The 22,124-nt window shown below is 39.6% G+C and overlaps 1 protein-coding gene across 2 annotated transcripts in view; it reads right to left on the reverse strand.

Moving 5' to 3' along the window:
• MAST4 (microtubule associated serine/threonine kinase family member 4) overlaps positions 1–22,124 on the reverse strand; it is a 414,954-nt gene that overhangs the window by 297,659 nt on the left and 95,171 nt on the right. For both annotated transcript variants that reach the window (XM_054032193.1, XM_054032192.1), the window contains exon 3: positions 40–161. In XM_054032193.1, the coding sequence (XP_053888168.1) occupies positions 40–161 (122 nt within the window). The remainder of the gene's footprint in view (positions 1–39; positions 162–22,124) is intronic.

A 22,124-nucleotide genomic window follows, 5' to 3' on the forward strand; every position in this document is an offset into this window, starting at 1 on the left:
GCATGCAAAATTGTCTTCTATTTTGAAAATGTAACTCACCAGACTAGCAGTAAGTGAAGGAGCCGATTGCCCGAGAGCTTGGCTACGCATACGAACAAGATTGGAGGTTTCTGCAGGTTGCCATGACTGCTGTGCAATGGTATTGGGAAGCAGGTACCTGCCTGACAATGTAAAGAAAGATCATGTTAAGCACGAGATGTGACAGAAGAGGAAACAAAATTCACATGGTTTACTATAAAGGGTAAACTCTTATCTAGAATTCTGGTTTCTCAGATAGGCATTCTAAATGTTAGGTTCTTTCGTTATAACCCCAGTGAGGCAGGATTCCATCTAAGTGGCGATCTTTTACCACTTATTCATTAGTCATCTGGGAAGTTCACCCTTTAGCAGGTAAGTCTTCCTTACTGCATATTCCCTGCACTAAATGTCCTGATAACTGTACCTGCCTCTGAAACACTACAAATTCAGTAGCTGATACAAACATCCAGAATAGTGGGAATGAGCAAAAACAAAACCAAAAACACCAAACAATCATCAATACTTCACTTGCTGTAATCGCTATTGAACTGCTCAAACATCCCAGGGCCATCTTTGCCCCTTGAAGAAGCTACAACAGAAGATGGAGAAAAGTCTACTGCATAAAGTCTATTGCCTTTGATGTTTTTTTTCAATTAATAGAGTTTTGATCGATAGAGAACAGACCAGGATAACTCAACATCTTGGGTGGAGTAGTCGCACTGCAAGTACAAACACTTCATTTTTTTCTTTAGAGTTTCCTGCATGATTAACCTCCCAAATTATTAAAAATAATGTTTGAAAGCCTGTGGTGTAGCTAATGAAACAGTCAGCATGATTAAATCCACTGATACAAGTATAGACGTGATGCTGAAGTGAAAAATTTTCCTTTTTTTCCAACCAAGAGCCTTGAGGGTAGAGCAGATTTCACAACCTACTGAAAATAAGGCAAGTGTTCTAATTGTATAAAACCCAAGTAAAATTCTTAAAAGCAGTTATGACTATATTAGAGCATGCAAAGTTTTGAGCTTACACAAACACATTCGCCCAAGCAAAGCACATTTAACCTATGCAAAAAGGCACTAACCAATATCACAACTCATATATTGTCCGCTTCTGGTACAGTTTTAATTATTGTATGCGAAGGTATACTACATGTGTTACACTACCTCAGGTCACAGAAACGCCAAGATTTTTTAGATGAAATCCCCCCAAAGACTGGGCTCAGTGCTCTGGAATCTAAGCTCTAACTGGAAATGAGTTTGTTTTCAGTCTCTTTTGCAAAGATGACTCCTAATATATGATGACACATTCTTGCCTTTTTGATCTGCAGTCGAACATTGAGAACTTCCTCCATTTATCAGAATGGAGTGTGAACATTGAGGCCTCATGATATCTGGAACAAACAGCCTCTGGAGAACATATCCAGACACATCAAGATAATGGTCTTAGAACATTTTGAGGATTTTGTTGAATAAAATAAGCATAATAATTAAAATCTGCAATTTTGTTGCATGTTAATAGGCAAGGGAGAAATTACTTACTTACTACTAGGCTGGTCAAGTTTTTTTTTTTTTTGACAGAAAAACATTGATTCATCTAAATCAAAACATTCCACAGAATGTAATTTCATTTTAAAAAATTTAAATGAAGCATTGTCACCCTGCCAGAATGGAAAAATTCAATTTTTTGTTTCAAACCTACATTTTGATTTTGCTTATAATAAAATTATATTTTTATATTATACCAGTTACCAAACTAATTATAATGACCAGTTAAAATACCAATTACGACAGTAATTGCCTAATACCAGATACCAATTACCAATGGCTAATTACCAATTAACATTTAGAATACCAATTACAATACTAATCAGCGATTAACTAAATTTTTATAGTCTATTATATTTTAATATATTTAAATAAGTCAAAATAAAAAAAACATTTTGGTTTTTTTGAAACAAGAAATTTTGACCAACTTGAAAAAAATAGAAATTGCATTTTGCAGAAAATTGACTTTCCATTCAGATTCATAACAAAAAGTTTTAAAATGCCAGAAATTTTCCATAGAATAGAAATTCCGAGTTTCAACCAACTCTGCTTATTGGGATCAGAAAGCCAATATAGTAAGTATAGCAAAAACATGGAAGAAACAATCCCTGCCCAGAAGAATGTGTCTCTTTCTCACAGCTCTGAAGATGTCTCCTTCCTCAGCTAGCTTCCCAGATTCTTGCACATGAATTTCAATCTTCTCTTCATTTTCAAAGCACTCCACACCTGCTTACATCCTGGTCCCTGGTCTCCTCCTAGACTCTGTCCTACTAAAGCTTCACTCACAATAGCTCCCTTTCTTTTCTTTTTGCATTCTTCCATGCTGCCAATATGCTTGGTAAAGCCGCCCAACATACATGAATCTAGACTCCTGCATGGATCTTTATAATCCACTTATTCCATGTAGTATTTCAGTTAGAACTGCACCACTATTTGCCTATATGTGATTGCTGTCTATTTTGTTTTTTACTGCACTCATTCTGCTTTTCAATTGAAAGCTCAAATGGATTGTGTTCCCCTTTTGGGGCGGGGTGGAAGAGTGTTGTGGCAAACCAACACTAACTACACCTCTTGCTTATTGGTATCCTTATCATCTAGTTATAGACCTGGATATGACATAAAACAGTACCAGTGTCCTAGCAGGACAACCTTCGTCCAGTAATGGACTGAGGTCATGCGTTCTTGGTAATTATATTAGGTCTTTCAGCACCTATATATACAATTGATCATGGTGAGGCTGATGCATCTACCAGTGTGGAAGGGATCACTTCACAGATTCTCCATTCATTCCTTTCATGGATGACATTGCGGATTGGTATGAGCTCATCCTTTGCGAAGTCTCTTGAGTACATGCCATGCAGGCTTTCATCCTGCATCTCAGCCTCCCTAAAAAAAGGGGCAGCTAGCATAATACTACCAGGGTGTGAGGTTTCTAGGGGAGACTGAGGAATACTTTGATTTGTAGCCCCATCAGAACATTGCTTAGTCTCTATGTCACATCTACTCAGACCTGCATCCAGGGATATCCTTGCTAGTCCACCACACAGTCAAGATAGATTTACTCGATGAAAATTAGCTGTTAGATAATTCCAAACATGATGGAGATGTGGTTGGCTATGGGAACCCATCTCCAGGAATTACAAGAGTTTATGACTTCTTTCTTTTGACCTGTCCTTTAATATAGATCCTGCCTCAGTTATCTATGGGAACATTTTTAAAAGTTTGGAAATTATTTTCTTTTCTGGTTTCTTTTGGTTGTGTCCAATCAGTTTATACTCAAGAGAAAGTCTGAAAAACTATAATATGTTGTGCTTCCACAATGATCACTCATGTGGGAAGATGTTTCTTTTTTTATTATTATTGAAAAACTTTTGCAATTTGTAAACCATGCTTTTTTCCTCCTTTTCCAATCTCAAGAATTACATTTTCATATTCAAACTTATAATGCATTAAATAATTACATTTCAATCATGTCATAACGTATTTGAAAAACATTAATAAGAGCTTAATGTAATATCAATTAATCCTTTATAAATAGTTTTATATTTTTAGTTGTCATTTAAAGTCATAGGTCTAAAATTTTAACAGGTTTTATACAGAAGGTATCCACACAACATAGGAGGAAAAAAAGTAAATGATGACACCTTAAATGAGTTTTGCTTGTAATGGTGGGGAAAAGACTATTTAAAACAGAAGGTAGATTACAGTGCTGAAAAAATTGTTAGGAAATTAATCAAATAATGGTTTTATTTGGTTTGAATGGGACATCTAATTTTGGAGTAAGTGACTGATTGGAGAGACTAGGGAGAAAAGAAAAGGGTAAAATGCACTATTAAAAGAGTTACAACTATTTTTCCCCCACTCTTGCCTCAAAAATAGGTGCACATATTTTGTTAAAACTTTAAACTTTCAGGTTGAGACATGGACATAGTCACCACAAAGAGAACTTTTGGAGCTACTGAAAATTGGAATATAATAAATATGTTTCCTTATAATAGTCGTGAAGAAGTAACACATCCTTCAGACTAGTCATCCTTTGTCTTTTTCTAACAGGAAATGATTGAAGTCTTTCACAGAGTGTTATTTTGATCCAATAATTAGATATTTAAGAACATGCAATTGAGGATGAACACAAGTAAAAAACCTAGATCCTTAGGCCCAAATCAGTCTGGGAAAAAGTAAAACCTTCTTTCAAGACTCTTTGTACTTTTTTTGGGGGTGGGTGCAGTATAGGAAAGGAGGGGATGAATCTCTTCTATTTTACAATCCTACCATCAGGTTAGGCCTCTAGGCATCATATTTTATTGCCTCACATTTATTATTTTTTTCAGAGCCAGCTGTAGGAAATTATGTGGAGACTATAAATGTTAGGGTCTGTTTTCTCATCAGTGCATGGGGAATTAATGCATATAATTCCCATTAGTATTAATAAGAGAATAAAAGGATTATGGATGGATTTAAAACCATCATTATGAAACTCTTCACCATTTTGCCTTAGTTCATTGTGGTTACATCAACAAACTTTATTTAAATCCAATTTGGGATGACTACCAGAAGGCATAAAAAATATGTTGTTTTATGTATGCATCATTTGCTGCTTGCAACTTAAGAAAATTAGCATCTGTTAACTGTATTATTCAGCTACCCATGGTTAAAGTTAATAGACAATGCCAGTTTCCCAGCCTGATGGAAGAGAGGTGAACATTTTTCACCAATCTGTCCGCTAAGCCTAATATTATTCAATCAAGCCTAGAATTACAACTGATTCAATTATCATTTATTCTATTAACACAAGAAACATTTGTAAGAAACCCAATTAACAAAGTCCAGTTTAAAAAAAAAAAAAAATACACACACACAACCCGCACATTACAGCAGTACTAGGTATGAGCATATTCCCCCTTTACCATTTAACCAACCTATGGTAGTTAAAATCTTTCTGGTAGTTCTAAAAATGATTGCTTGTATTTTATTATCAGCCTCGTTTAATTATTTGCTCTTTGGATGTCTGATTTTTTTTCTCTTGTACAATTACATATGTTGAGGAAATAAATGTAGAGAATCAACACCACAATACACAAGTTACAGTCAGTGACAAAATACAAGTAAACAAAAAACCTGTTAGAACAAACCTCGGACAAACACTCGATGTTTCTTGCTCAAGAGACCTTGGTTTAAATGGAAGCTCCAGTCTACCTCACTGAACAGCAGTGACCAACGGAAGTAATGTATGGGCAGGACATTCAGAACATGGAGGGCCTTTCCACTTTAATTTCTTTATTTCCCTTTACTCAGGGACAGGCATCAAAGTCCCGGGAGCTCAAAACAAGAGTGCTTCAGCATTGATTTTTGAGGTATCTAAAAGAGATGCTAGCCCTTTATGACAGGGAGAATCCCTCAGCAGTTCTTCAAACCAATGGTAATACGAGGTTTGTGCAATCCTGGGATGAGCTGCCATACATCCACTTCATTGGTTCTTTTAGTACAGTTTATAAACAAAGGAAAGGGGAAAGGAAAAAAAACTATTCTGGTCATCCCCTTATACCCAGTTCCAGCTACCAACTGCTGATCGGTCAAATGGGAACTAAGGCCCAATTTTTAAAGGTATTTCGGCACACTGTGCTCAGTGTTGCAATACATAACTGATTTAGGAGCATACATCTAATTTTCAAAAGGTATTTAGGCAAATAGGAATCTAAATCCCATCAACTGTCAACTGCATTTAAATTCCTAAGTGCCCAAATCCCTTTTGAAAATGAGATGCAATCTCCTAAATCAGTCAGGTATTGAAACGATGGGCACAGTGATGCCTAAATACCTTTATAAATCTGGGCCTAAAGCAATTTTATAATATTTATCCATCTTTACATGGTATAAGCAGAGCAGCTTAAAAAAAAAATCTTTGAAATATGTTACAACTAAGTTGTAAATAGAGAATACATGAGATTTTGTGGAATAAAGGTTTTAGTTACAGGACTTTAAATACAAGGGAGCTATGGAGTTTGTCCCAAATAAATTCTTTTATAGCCTTTCAACCCATTCTGTATATGCTATGTTTTAAATAATAGCCTATATGTAAAACAATTCTCCCTTCCTCCCTCCTTAGAACCCTGAGACCAAATGCCCAATATATTGAGGGAAAGAAAAATTATAACTATTACGGTTTCTAAAACTTTTAAGTATTATCTAAAATAGCTAAATTATCTAAAATAGTTTTGTATTCACAATGTCCCACATATAAGGTCTGAGACTGTATTTCACAACATATCGGGACTAAAAACAAGTGCTATGTTTCCATTGGTAAATTTGGAATCACTCCTTTCCAGTGTTATAAAGCTCTAGTTTCTAGATAAGATTTAGGTCTGATAGCTTGTTATTGATTCGGGACTGACAGTCACTATAAGGTGCAACAATTTTGACAGGAAGAGATTTTGTGGCACGTTATTTTATTTGTTTATTTAAATGGGCTTTCTTTGAATCTGATGAAAGATTTTGAATGTAGTAGAAGCCCACCCAATGGTTTTTTAGAATTTAAAAATATCACCTCTACATACACAGAAAATTCCGCACAAGCTGCTGTCTGTATCTTTGCCTTCACTTTTTAAGATGGGCTGAAGCAGTGGTGTTGAGATGTAAATCAAGTTCAGGCTTTAAGAGATTCAATAGCACCTAAAATCTTGCAAGTTGTTTGTAACAGAAGCATCATACAAAGATTGTTTAGAAGGATTTCCACCACCTTGGCCAAACTGAATCTGGAAATAGGACACTTCAAGTTTTGGATCAGACCAAGACAAAAACAGTGAATCTGTATCTGTGAATTTGTATCCAAATAATCCATGTTTCAGAGTAACAGCCGTGTTAGTCTGTATCCGCAAAAAGAAGAACAGGAGTACTTGTGGCACCTTAGAGACTAACAAATTTATTAGAGCATAAGCTTTCGTGGACTACAGCCCACTTCTTCGGATGCATATAGAATGGAACATATAATGAGGAGATATATATACACACATACAGAGAGCATAAACAGGTGGGAGTTGTCTTACTTAGAGTTAGTAAGACAACTCCCACCTGTTTATGCTCTCTGTATGTGTGTATATATATCTCCTCATTATATGTTCCATTCTATATGCATCCGAAGAAGTGGGCTGTAGTCCACGAAAGCTTATGCTCTAATAAATTTGTTAGTCTCTAAGGTGCCACAAGTACTCCTGTTCTTCTTTTTGCAAATAATCCATGTCCCTCTCAACTGAAAGGGGTTCACAGTCAAGGCTCCAGTATTAGCACATCTCTATCTTCCACCCAAGAATTTACACAACCTGCACCCTCCTCCTCCTCCAAGGACTGAATTGTATTTTGATCAGATTCATGTAAATTATCCTCATTCCAGAAATAATGTTAATCAATTCCAGGCTTGTAATAAATTCCATTCTTGCCCTTCCAATATCTGAAAGGGACTTTCTTAGCAACCAAAGATGCGTACATTTGTTCCAGTGGAACGGCACATGTTATAAAACATCTGGTAAAAGGAAGTTCAGTTTAAATTTTGATTACATTGTTTCCAAGTAGTTTTGAAATTTATCAAAATTTTATGAAACAAAAACTATAAAATATTTGCTGTAGGCTTTGATGCCTTCCAAACACCTCCGGTGGGTTTTTTTTGTTTGTTTGTTTTGTTTTTTAAAGATAAGCAAACCACCACCAGGTTTTAAATGTTTGTGCCTGGATTGGCCTCCGCAGCCCCACTTTGTGGCCAGTGGTGTCATTAATCAGTCTTCAGGGCTTCAGTGGTCAGCAGTCACTTCCAACATGGTCTAGTGTTATGGTGATTTAACCAAACAGCTACATCATGCCAAAGTTCCACTCCTTCTGGGGTATCAAAGCTCCAAAACAAATGTAACAAAGTCAAAGGAGGGTTGTCGCCTCCCAGTTTGGAGCTGGACCCAGCTCTTCTACTCAGAAACAGTCTTTTCTAATTAACACTCGTCAGAGCTCCCTGATTCAGACCTACCTGCCACCCTCCCACCCCACCCCCCGGAAGCCCTGACAGGTTGAATCTGACTTAGATTCCTGGCTCCAGCCAGGCTTCTTTCATAGGGTGAGAACTGGAGATCTACTCCCCTTCTTGGTCAGCCACCAATTGACCTGGGTTCTCCCTTTTAACTCCACCCGAAGGGACACCTACAGAAGATGCATCAAGGTGGGACTAATTAAACTCACTAGCTGTTAATCCCTTCTTGGGCAGTGTGGGGTTGGTACACCGCATCACAGTTGCTTTTAAAATAACATCTTCTGTATTGAAAGTGTCTGCAGCAATATCATTCTTATCCTGCCTGTATGTGGCAGTGATGTCTAAATGATGTAAAACCACAGCCCAAAACTATCATTTACAACTCTGCTTCCCCAGCCTAACTGTACTGAAATACAATTCAGCAGAATAAATGGTTAGAGAGGTCTAAACTTGGAGAAATGACAGATCTGGATGAATACTGCTGGCAAAATATATGGAAGGAAACAGCAAATAGATCCCATTTTCCAAGCAGCTTTACAGCTTTGGTGCAACTGCTAAAATTGCACTGTGTTTATCCATTCTACCACAAATCCCTACCACATAGACACTCCTGTTTTTGCCCTCCTCCCTCCAAATTTTTCCTTACCCACGAGAACACTAGAAGAATGTTAAGGTCACAATTCTGATATAACAATGATGGATATGACAGAAATGCCTAGATTTGGGGATCAAAGCAAGAGTGGAAAGAAACAGTTTAGGCAAAATACCATAATATCCCCTGCCAAGACCTACACATAAATGGAACCACGTTAAAGTTAAGGATGAAGATGGTTCCATTTATTCTGAATAAATCAATTCAAATTAGCAAAGATAAAAAATGTTGCAGAAGCATCTTAAGAATTTCTGCACACAAAAGCTAGCTTTTGGCTGCAACATTCTGAACACTACCAGACTATATCAGACTGTGCAATAAATTGTGCTTGGTGTGTATTTTTGTTCTACTTTTATAGCGTTAGCAACATTCCCTGAAGAGGGACAGAAAAAGGGGGACTGGACGGCAGGAGGGGGGAAAAAAATCGACAGCATATCACATGAATATGATCTCCAAAACCCACTTTTCCATAGTGATAAGTTCTCAAGCCTGCTGAAAGTGGTGGAAGTGGTCACCAAAGCAAGGAAGGCACAGGAATCATTGCAGCTGGCCTGCAGGGGGATGGTAACTCAGAACCTCGACCACCCTGCCAAAACTGGTGCTTAGAACTGAGAATGGGTTGGTACCAAACAACAGTGAGTCAGGCTTTTCAGACACCACAAGGTCTCAAGGAAATTGGAACTCCTATGGTAGCGAGAGAGTTGTCAGTACTGTGGCAGCAGCCTGGGCAGAGGTGATCATGGCAGAGGAAGCTGACAGTACTGTAGACTTACTGGACACTCCTTGAAGGATGCAAGTGTCAGACTGGTCTTCTTTGGTTCTGAGTGAGAAGAGGTAGACCTCTGCTTGCCACTTCGATCCCTGACCTCACCAATGATTTGTCAGAGCCCAAAACCTTAGAGTCTTTGGGTTAGTGATTCTCTCAGTACCTGGGGAAACTGCAGCCTCATGGGTACCAGGTTGGTGACTGGTGGGTGCTGAAATCGCTAATTCATTCGGTGACCGTGCTTTTTTTAAAGGTATATTCCCTACCTGGAAGGCTCGAGGTCCATACTTCAGAGTCTTTATGAGAGGATTCTTGGCTCTTCCTCTTAGACGCCCTAGGAGAGTGTAACACTGAAGTGGTTGAGGGGTTGACTTTTTCAGAGACCAGCTTAAAGAGAGGGTCTTCTGGCCTGCATCAGAAGCCGGGCAGAGAGAGCTCTCCATCATGAGGAGAGAGAGTTTAATATCCCAGTTCTTTCTGGCCCTAGATTTTAACACCAGACAAAAGTTGCACTTCTGGGGAATGTGAGTGTCCCTGAGACAACAGATACACCAGTGGTGCCAGTCACTCACCAGGATAGCCTCCCAGCAATATAAAGCCCCTGGGGGGGAGAAATTACCACAAGGACAATGATCCATAAAACAAGAAAAAAAAACTGCTATGTAAATTTTAAGATTTTTTTAAGCTAAAACTACTACCACCAGTATTCTAATAGGTGAGTATAACTAGAAGAAACTAAACTGCTTAGTATACTAAGAGAGGGATCACATTTGAGGTAAGCTCAACTGAGACTCCGTTAAGGCCAAGGTGATTGAGAAGGAATTGAAGGTGATTTGCCCACACAATGCTAGATAGCCATGGTGAGGGGCACAAAGGCTGAGTGGGACACATGTGTGGTTTGAACAGGCATTGCTATCTAAAAATCTCTTAACAAAGGTGCATGTGCACCTGGAGTGAAGCACCCCTAGGGGCACTACCCGAAGAAGCAGCAGAATTTTAGACATTCTCAATTAGTCAGATTTCATTTGCATAGCATCACCTTACCACTTTCAAGTAATCTACAGAGTCCTCCAGGAAACAATGTAAACGAGACCTTGGTTTCTAATAAAAAAAAAAAAAAAAAATCATAGAGAGGGGGAGGATTTAAATAACTTTCAGGCCATCTTTACATATCATAAAGCAGCTAAAGGGGGTTTAAACCCAATTCTTTCCCATCTTTTGCAAGTCATGTTTAGTAAGAACCCTTTGTTATTAGATGATAATCAGATATTCTGCTGGTGCTGCTTTAGTATGCTTTGATCTCAATAGTAAACTTCAAGCTTTTTGTTGACACAAGCACAATTAAGCAGCAATGGAGGAGTTAAAAGCAAAATAATGAGACAAGCATACAGTTTCTTCTGCTCTAATTTCTGATCTGATGCAGGATCCAGACATATTAACGTCAAAGAAGGGGGTGATTATCTAACTAGGGGCACACAGGAAAATAAATTTATCCCTGACTATAAGGACTGATTAAAGACCTGAACGACAACTGAAAGTGACAATGACAAATGCAAGCTAACATCACCTCAGTCATTAGTGCATCAAAAACACTTTCTAAAATTATAAATATTTATACTTCATGGCAGAATGTATTTACTTTGTCTGCATACAGCTTTTTAAATATTGTATACATAAAATCAGTTTTATTTTCAGTTTGTCATTATACAACACGTAAAATTCCTTCTACCTTCTTCCTCTCTGCTGCTACTGGAAACAGTTCAATACAAAGCAAGAGAGTGCCTTAGTAAGTGCCTGACAGTCCTTGGAATGGGTTTCTGGGTTGTGGTTTGCCTTGCTACTGAATTCTCTCTCCCTTTACAACTGAATGCCTGTACTCTCTGAAAGTGAGTCTGTCATCTTCTCCCAGCAGCAGGATAAATGATACCCCTCCAGCTACTGTCAGGGAGTGCTGACTGAAAATGTGAAAAAAGGACACAGACTAACCTGAATAAAGATCTATGTTTGCACACATTCAGTGCCTTAGTAAGGTGAAAGTCATTTGGGATATGCCCTTGCTCAAGCACATATAGAATTGAAAAAACCCTACATTAATGCCTAAAAAACCAAAACACAAGATAAAAGTTTCCAGTCATACTCAAGTCTTGTTTAGTTCGCAAATAGATTACTGTGCCTTCCATGCATCATGCCCAGTAATTAAGACTGTGCAAGCCTACTTCTGGCTCCAGAACCTGTACCACCCCATTGTCTTCACACTATATCCCCAGTGACATCTATGCAACTCCACTGCCTTCAGTGAGCTGTACAAGAATAATTAATTGGTACCATAGTTGGGCGCAGTAAACAATTCTGATGGTGCACAGAAGGGAATAGTATCAATTTCTCCTTTCTACATTGCTTGGGAAGCACTAACACCAGAAAAACATGGTCAAAATGCTATCACTGAAGTTTCTGACATAACAGTGGGAAATTGGGAATCAGGATTAATGTGCTCTATTCCTGGCTCTGGCAGAGTTTGGTCTAGTGTGTAGGAGAATAGTTCAGGACAGCATAGCCAAGCACATCGATAGCCACACTGCCTTTTAAAATGAATGTGCCAAAGTGAATAAGCCGTAGGTTGTATCAGAGAGCTGAGTTCTCCGAAGTCACTTCTCACGACCTCTCAGTTACCTATTTGTAAAGTGGATCAATGACAGTTGCCTGCCTACTTGGTAGTAATGTAACAACCAGGCCAACAGCAGAGAGCTGTGAACTGCACAGATATATTGAACATCTACCAGTAGAAGTACCATCAGAAACCATAATCTTCTAGCTCCCAGTTCCATGCACCTTCACAGAGGCCAAAGACTATGTGGAGAGTGCTTCTCTCTAATGAGACATTTTGCCTAAACACGCATGAGAAGGCTTGCAAAATGCACAAGTGTCACACAAAATAAGCTATACTTGGCAGGTTTGATTTACCCATCTCAAATTCATGCTTTTCTTTCCACTGGGTAATAGTGAAGCTTAATTATTGTACAATGCTTTGATATCCTTGGAAGAAAGATGCTATAATATATGTGCCAAGTATTGTTAGTATGTAAAGAAATGTCTGCATTACTTCTCAATAATTAAGTTGCGGCTGATGTCTACCTACAGTTGATCTCCCCACCATCTAAACAACAGAGAACTTGGCTAATTAAAAAGGACAGAATTATAATGGGTTCTCTGAAACACTGAAAGCAAAGAGCATTAAAGCTGCTAACCAAGAAAGAAAGAGAATTTAAATGTTCTTTTTCTGCTAATGTAACACCAATTAACTTTTTAGCTAATGTAACACCAATATTTATAAAGGGCTCTAGAGGTGATCCCGGCAATTACAGACCGGTAAGTCTAACGTCAGTACCAGGCAAATTAGTCGAAACAATAGTTAAGAATAAAATTGTCAGACACATAGAAAAACAAACAGTTGAGCAATAGTCAACATGGTTTCTGTAAAGGGAAATCGTGTCTTACTAATCTATTAGAGTTCTTTGAAGGGGTCAACAAACATGTGGACAAGGGAGATCCAGTGGACATAGTGTACTTAGATTTCCAGAAAGCCTTTGACAAGGTCCCTCACCAAAGGCTCTTACGTAAATTAAGCTGTCATGGGATAAAAGGGAAGGTCCTTTCATGGACTGAGAACTGGTTAAAAGACTGGGAACAAAGGGTAGGAATTAATGGTAAATTCTCAGAATGGAGAGGGGTAACTAGTGGTGTTCCCCAAGGGTCAGTCCTCGGACCAATCCTATTCAACTTATTCATAAATGATCTGGAGAAAGGGGTAAACAGTGAGGTGGCAAAGTTTGCAGAGGATACTAAACTGCTCAAGATAGTTAAGACCAAAGCAGACTGTGACAAACTTCAAAAAGATCTCACAAAACTAAGTGATTGGGAAACAAAATGGCAAATGAAATTTAATGTGGATAAATGTAAAGTAATGCACATTGGAAAAAATAACCCCAACTATACATACAATATGATGGGGGCTAATTTAGCTACAACAAAGTCAGGAAAAAGATCTTGGAGTCATCGTGGATAGTTCTCTGAATTTGTCCACTCAGTGTGCAGAGGCGATCAAAAAAGCAAACAGGATGTTAGGAATCATTAAAAAGGGATAGAGAATATGACTGAGAATATATTATTGACCTTATATAAATCGATGGTACGCCCACATCTCGAATACTGCGTACAGATGTGGTCTCATCTCAAAAAAGATATACTGGCACTAGAAAAACTAAAATGATTAGGGGTTTGGAATGGGTCCCATATGAGGAGAGATTAAAGAGGTTAGGACTCTTCAGCTTGGAAAAGAGGAGACTAAGGGGGGATATGATAGAGGTATATAAAATCATGAGTGATGTGGAGAAAGTGGATAAGGAAAAGTTATTTACTTATTCCCATAATACAAGAACTAGGGGTCACCAAATGAAATTAATAGGCAGCAGGTTTAAAACAAATACAAGGAAGAAGTTCTTCACGCAGCGCACAGTCAACTTGTGGAACTCCTTACCTGAGGAGGTTGTGAAGGCTAGGACTATAACAGTGTTTAAAAGAGAACTGGATAAATTCATGGTGGTTAAGCCCATTAATGGCTATTAGCCAGGATGGGTAAGGAAGGGTGTCCCTAGCCTCTGTCTGTCAGAGGATGGAGATGGATGGCAGGAGAGAGATCACTTGATCATTGCCTGTTAGGTTCACTCCCTCTGGGGCACCTGGCATTGTCACTGTCGGTAGACAGGATACTAGGCTAGATGGACCTTTGGTCTGACCCGGTACGGCCATTCTTATGTTCTTATGCTAATAATTAGATCTTTTAACATATCTACTCTATATTAGGACCAATACATGAAATAATAAACTTACAAATAAAAAAGCATCTAAGCAAGCAAGGCAGTTGCATAAGATAATATTTGAAGGAAAATTAAAAAGTTTACTTTCAAAACACTGATCATCTCCTCTCAGCATCAGCAACACAGAGGTTTCTCAGTACTTGAGAAGGAACTGCAGAGTAGAAGTGATGGAGCTCTCTAACAGGACAGCATAGGAAGATCATGGAATTACCCACAATACAACACAGAATTTAAACCCCCGACAATGGCATGTAATTGAATCTTAAGAGTAAAGTAGAAAGGTAATGTCTCATTAGAGCAAGTGGACAAACTGAACAAAAACATCTGTTAAATAATTTTATGATAATTCACTATGGTACATTAGCCTGATGAACAATGGAGCAAGGAAGTTAAACACATCTTAGTTTGCATGTTGGGACTGGTTAGCCACATTAACCTCTATCATACTGACACACCTATGGAAAAAAAAAGACAGAAATGTACTATTTTCTGCTATGAATTCCATTTAAATGTCTCTGAACACAGCAGACTAAAGCCTGCAGAAGCTCCGTTGATACTAACAATCCCCAAACCCTCCGATTGTAGGCAACCCTTTGAAGTTATAGCAGCTCAGGAAAACAAGCCACTGAAGAAAAGCAGCTTTTAAATTAACCATTTTTCCCCCTGATCAGAAACAAGTTTTAAAGCTCCAATCTCCACGCCACTGGAATTTTTAAGAAGCCAATTTAAAAGCCAGGGTGTTTTTTTGTTTGTTTGTTTGTTTGTTTGTTTAAATACATTTAGGATCTCACTAAGACAAGGACAAAATATACTGCTTGGTCCAAAAAGAGTTGACTTTAAAAAAATAATTTAAAATCAGATTTTTATTTGTTTAAATATTAGTTTAGAACATTTGAGTTCACAAAAAAATTAATGTCTCCTGTGCAAGGCCTGATTGACATGTTCTCCCCTGGGAGCGGTGGTTAGCTTTGAGATGTTCAGGCACACAGTCCCTAGATGCAGAGTGGGAGTGAACTGGTAGTAAGATATATTTGGGGGCGGGGGTCTTTGAATTCACTTCCCTGCCACAGTATACTGGCCATCTAAGCACTCTTTTTGACTGAGGACAGTAAAGCAAAGGGGGAGAGCTATCTGTGTGCGCAGATTTAGGATTTGCGAGGAATAAATTTCATTCCATCTCTTAAAGTAGAGAAAGTTCTATGTATTTGAATGTGTACATTAAAATTATTGAAGTCCATATTTTATATATAATTAAGTCACTCTGGTATCACCCCCTGCTTTACATCAGGGCATTTACATTGACGTACTTGCACACTCTAATGTACACCGTGTCTAAGGGTATGTCTAGACTGCAGCTGGGAAGGTGTGATAGACGTGTAGGTATACCCAAGTTAGCTCTGATCTACATATAGCAAAGCTAGCTCAAATAACAGCAGTGAAGCCATGGCAGCAGGGGGTAGGCACTTCATTGTGTTCCCAGGGTTGTGGAAGGCAGGGCTAGTCCTGATGCGATAGCTTCACTGCTAGTGGGAACTCAAATCTTTTAGAGCATATCAGCAGGGTCTATATGGGGCAGTTATGATATCGGACACTGCTGGAAATGGCATTTTGCTCAAGAATAAAAGATTAGGCAGAGCAGTAATTAGCATGATCATTAGCATCAAGTTATTGTTTCTTGAGGATCTGCTAACCTACTGTGTGTGTTTCAGATTGACTAGTAGGTACCCTTCATCAAAGGAGGCACTATTTGTCAGTAAAAGAGGGACCAGGAACTGCTTAATGGTTTTCAACAGCCACAGTAGACAATTCATTCTCACATGTGGTGGCTCAGATTACTTTTCATGCTTTTAGAACTTTCCCTCCTTATTACAGGAAGTGTATGGCAGTCAAAGTGCACCACAGGTAAATGCCGTTTAGTTACAGGTTCTTTGAACTGGGGAAGGGAGGGTGGGAAGAGAGTTTGAGACAGTTATATATCTAGTGGAGACCCACAAGCATAGTCATATTCTTCCTCCTATTAAATCCCCCCATGGAAGAGTCTCAATTTGGTTTTAGCCATTACAAAATAACATGTTTCCAATTTAAACCCTGTCCGTTCGTATGAACTTTATTAGATATAAATAAAAATGCTTTGTATAGTGTTTGTTTTGTAATATGACCAACAGCATTTCTGCCCGCCAATACTTCAACTAAGATCTATTCCTGAAAGAGTAGAGATGTCTATTTACTTTTAATAGTGTTTTAATAAATTATACTCCTGTGAGAGACCTATAATATCACGTTTCATATAGACCAGTGTAATTTAAAATTTATTTTTGTTTGTTAGTGATAACACTCTGATGGTTCAAAATTGTGTTTTTACCAAAAAATGAAACTCAAAGTAGCCCGCAGTACATTACTATTACTACTAGTAGCACTTACTATTTTCCACTCTGAACTAAAACACTGTTAAACTAGTAATAAAATTACTATTCGATGTTATTACAAGCCATCCGAGCTAGAAATACTTGCCTTATACTACTGAAAAGCATCTGGTCAGGTATGAAACCATTACTTACTGCAACGCTGGTTCTTCGAGATGTGATGTAGATGTGTATACCACGTAGGTGTGTGTGAGGCCAGCACACCAGAGCTGAAGAATTTTGCCTAGCAGCACCTCATCTTCATAGCCCCTGCCCTGGCTATGAGGCAGCTCAGTTCCTTCACACCAGACTTCCAGAGATTAGACTCTGATGCAGAAGGGACAGAGGGTGGGTTGAGGAATACACATCTGCATCACATCTCAAAGAATCACAGTTACAGTAAGAAACCGTTTCTTCTTTGAGTAGATGCAGCTGTGTGTTCCACGTAGATGACTCAAAAGTAGTACCCATCCCAGGAGGTGAGGCTTGGAGTCTACCTAAACAAGGATTGCAAGTCCTATCTACCAAAGCTTGCATCTGCCCTGGAAGATGCTGTAGTGGCATAATGTTCAAAATTGAGACATTATTAAGGAACACTGTTGACATTGCTTGCACGCTCGCAGAATGAGCTCACAGCCGCTGAAGAGGCACAATCAAAGCTATTTCACATGCAGTCTTGATATAGAATGTTAACCATGTCGAGATAGTCTGAAGAGACCGCTTGTTCCTTCATAAGATCTGCATGTGACAAATAGTTGAGGCAAAAAACGAAATAGTCTAGAACTGTCCAGATAGATGTTGGGTGACATCTAACATATGGATGCACTGCTCCTCCAGAGATGAAAGCAGCTTAGGATGCACTGCTCCTCCAGGAAAGCAGAGATGAAAGCAGTAAATATATTGCCTGGTTCAAATGAAACTGAGAAAACCCCGTTGGACAAAAATTTGGGGTCTGGTCCTAAAATCACTTTGATCTTAGAGAATTGTGTATAAGAAAGTTCTGCTATCAAAGACTGCAATTCACAGACTCTCCTTGCAGATGTTATCATTACCAGAAATGAAGTTTTCTGACACAAAAGCAGAAAGGGATAAGATGCCAGGGCTCAAACATGGTCCCATTAAAACTGCTAGAACCATGTTAAGGTCCCACACAGGAACAGGCTCTCAGACTGGATGATGGAGACTGATGTCCTGGATAGAAGTCAGCATTGGTTGAATTCTGTGGCCAACAACCACACCAAAAACCACTTCCATTTAGCCAAATAGGCCATTTTGGTAGAGGGCTTTCTACTGTTAAATAGCAGCTGAACACCACACTTCCTCCTCATTCAGCCACAAAGCAGCCAAGCCATGAGATGCAGGGAGCTGAGCGTGGGATGTAAGGTGTGACCATGATTCGGTGAGAGTAGGTCGAGATGGAGAGGACGGGGTATGGCAGGCTGAATTGACAGTGTGAAGTAAGAGAACCAGCACTGCCTCAGCCACATCGGGGCAATGAGAATGAGCTTGGCCCAGTCTGCCTTCATCGTGAGGATGACATGTGGGATGATCAAGAGAAAAGCATACAGGAGAACCGACAGCCAGCTGAGATGGAAAGCGTTGGACAGGGAGCCTGGACTGAGGCCCCCTTGATAGCAGAACAGGTGACGTTTCCTGTTGTCCCTTGTAGCAAACAGGTCGATGATTGGAATGCCCCAAGCTGCGAGGATGACCCAGAAGATACTTGTCTTCAGGGACCACTCATGAGTCAGGGAAGAATTCCTGCTGAGATTCTCCACAAGATGATTCTGGACCCTGGGCAAGTGGTCGGCTATCGGAGTGATACTCTCCTCAATGCAGAACTGCCACAACCGGATTGCCTCTTGGCAGATTGCCCTTATCTGTTCACAGAATACATTTTGTGATACAGTAATGTTGTCGGTAAGTATCTGAACCACCGAGCCCCAATACAGTCCAGAAAAGCGTGACATGCATCGAGGGAAGGAAAGGCTGCCCAAATGTGCGCTGCAGACAGCACTGTTGCTGCTGACCACCATAGTGGTGCCTCTGCACTGCTACTGTATACATCACATCCCCAAGCACCATAGGGTACCCTAGAGTTCTTGAAGGAATGCGGAGTCTCATCCATCTTGTCCAAAAAAGCACTTGGCTGTCAAAGGGCAAATCCTGTATGGCTTGCTGCAAATAGGGACGTGTGCTTGAATTCTGCAACCAGGACCCCCTTCTCATGGTCACTGCCGAGGCCATCACTCTGGCCAAAGTATCCACAATGTCCAAAAGAGACTGCAACAAAGATTTCACCACGAAGCAGCCTTCGATGATAAATGCCCGAAAGTCCTTCTTGAGGCTTCAGGTAGCTGGTCTGCAAATTTAAACACAGCCATCCAGTTTATGTTATCATTTGGACAGCAACACCTGCTGGTTAGCAATGTGCAGCTGCAAGGAAGAAGAAATATAAATCTTCCTACCCCCAGGTCCATCCATTTAGAGTCCTTCTCCATGGAAGTGGACTTAAATCTGCCCTGCCAGGCTCTATCATTCACTGTGGTTACAACCAGAGAATTTGACATCCTCAAATCCCTTCACCAGAATGAAGTGCCATTTCTGCATGTGCTTCACAGTAGACAGTACCAAAGTCAGTGTGCTACAGAGAACCTTAACAGGTTCTAGGAACGCATCACTAAGAGGAAGGGTTACTTTCCCAGGGCAAATGGCTGCAGGATACCCAACAATATGGGTATTCTCCTGCAGGAACTCTGCTTGAATACCCAGGGAAGCCACCCTGTACTGCAAAAGACCCTGGTATGCCTTGAAATCCTCCAATACTGAAGAAGAGTAAGAGCCAGGCCCTGCAGACTCATCCAGGGTAGAAGATTAAGTAGTTAACCGTGCCAAAGCAGGATCCTGCTCCAGGACTGACAGACCTGGACAGGACGACTCTGGAGACTCCATGAGGCGAAGGTTCACCAGTGCTCGGGCCTGTGGCAGACTGACGGTCACCACAAAAGACCTGGCCAGTAATCTCACCTTAGAGCAAGATGAGGAGTGGGGTCTCTATGAGTGAGGAGCATCCATCAGTTTCAAGGAGGCCACTAATATGAATAGTGCATTGGTGGCTAGTAGGCCCTGAGCTAGAGGACTCATGTCCCAACTGCGAGACGAGCGCCAATCCTGGTCCCCATAACTCTCCATGAACAGCCCTTGATGCAGGTCAGGCAATGGAGAGCAAAAAGAGGAAGATCCTGCCCTAGACGCCGAGGAGTCCGAAGCTTCACAGGATAAAGGTGGAGCCAGTCCGGAGGATGCAAGTAACCAGTCTGACTCATCCATAGCCAAAGATGAAGAGGGAACTGGTGCTGACAGCCCTGAGTATGCCTCTGTCATTTCCGGTGCTGGAAGTGGTATTGACCCTGAAGTCAGCAGCAATATCAAGGTGACTGATGATGCCACATGGAAGGCAGTGAGTGCCGAATGCCACCACAGTAACACCGATGGCACCGACAGCAATAAAGAAAACAGTGCTTAACAAGTTCCCAGTGCTGAGGAGGTTCCTTGTGCCGATTGTACAAGGGAAGCATTGGCAGGTGACACATATAGACCCCACAAGATCAACAGCCAACCGGGCTCTGAATAATGCAGCCCTGGCAAAGTCCGGGTCAAAAAACCACCCAGACTGACTTAGAACATTATTCTATTTAACATCTTTCCCTCCTGCTCTCCCCTCCTCACTGCCACTTGAATTCTTTACATCATTTTAGCAGGTGACACCTTCAACTGCTAGAATTGCAGCTTATGTTTTATATCACTGTATTTGGAAGTTGGTATTCCAAACTGCTTCCAAACTAGTGATTTCTACTGCTGTGCTAGTGGTTCTCAGCCAAGTGGCCTCTAATAAAAACTTAATGGAATAAAAACTGAGAATAAAGCAAGACAGTAATCAGATTTATGTGATTTTTAAAGGCTAAATTTCTTTCCAACTGATAAGTCTAGGCACACTTTGGTGAACCAAATGTATTCAGTACAAGTACCTTTTCCCAAGCACTGATCCTGAACCAGAAATTAGAGAGAAAAAATGTTAGTCTTCAATTATAAACTGAACAATTTCAGGCATAAGACACGGTCAGGACTCCTGACCTGACATGCCTCACTTTAGCGGTCTCTAAAATGCGTACCCCTGATTTTTATTATTGGTATTGTGGTAGCAACTAAGAGCTCCAAATCAAGAATTGTTCTAGGCACAATACACATGGAGAACAAAGAATGTCTGGCCCCAAAGACCATATAACCTAGAATATATAACGAGACAATAGATGGATACAAGTAAATGGGAGAGCACGAAGTAACACTGAAATGATCAACCCTATCTCGCAGGGCAGTTGTAAGAATGCTTGTAAATGCTTTTGATATACACTGATACAAGTTGATTTGTGAAAGTTCAGACAGTCTTAAAAAATAATGTTAAGAAATTTCTGAAGCCATAGTGATTTAGATTTAATTGATCAGAATCATGAAAGCTATTAAGATGTAAAGCCATTGTAAGGGCCTAAAGCCTCTAGGGTATTCAATTAATTGAAAGTGCATTAGTAATGAAGCAGTTAAATACTATTACTCACTGTGTTTCCAAATCCTCACTTTAAAGCTATTTATCACACACTGCAAGCAGACAAAATGTATGTCTGTTTCATTTTTGAAGGACCAACAGAAATTCAAAAACCGTGTTAGAGACCAGCACATTTATAGTGGCACAGTAGGTTTGTTTCACAGCTTTGTTATGCTGACTAGCCCCTTACTCCTCTGGAAAGAGGGAAAATCTGATTCACAAATACCATTATTCTAGTTTATAGGGCAAAAAGCATCTGCTGAAATCACAATTAGCATATGGCTACCTCTAGTTTCAGAAAGCATCAGTTAAGTCAATTGAGTAGCTTTTGCCAGGAAAAGCTGGATATAATGCACACCTGTACTGCAGATTAAGCTTACAAATAAGTGTGACACAAAAACACTTCTCTGTCACTAAAACCTATTAAAACATGAAAACACAATTTATATTACAAAGATCAATAAAAAAACTCCTGATGAGAGAGGACTCACAAAGAACATGGTATTGTTTATACCAATGAAATTTAAATCATGTTTGTTTTAATATTCTGATGCAAGAGACTTTCCACTGTAGTAGGGTCTATCTATCTTATCCCTCATGTAACTTAAGAGCCAGTGTAGTGTTTCACATTATTTTCTACCAAGTATGCATAGAGATTGTACCCTTGTTCCAGTTGCTTCTAATCTAATGATTAACATACAGTAGAACCCTGTTTATCGGTCTAATTGGGACTGGGGCCAGACCAGATATTCAAAAC

The sequence above is a fragment of the Malaclemys terrapin genome, chromosome 6 (genome assembly GCF_027887155.1).
Source record: "Malaclemys terrapin pileata isolate rMalTer1 chromosome 6, rMalTer1.hap1, whole genome shotgun sequence".
Classification (NCBI taxonomy): Eukaryota; Metazoa; Chordata; order Testudines; family Emydidae; genus Malaclemys; species Malaclemys terrapin.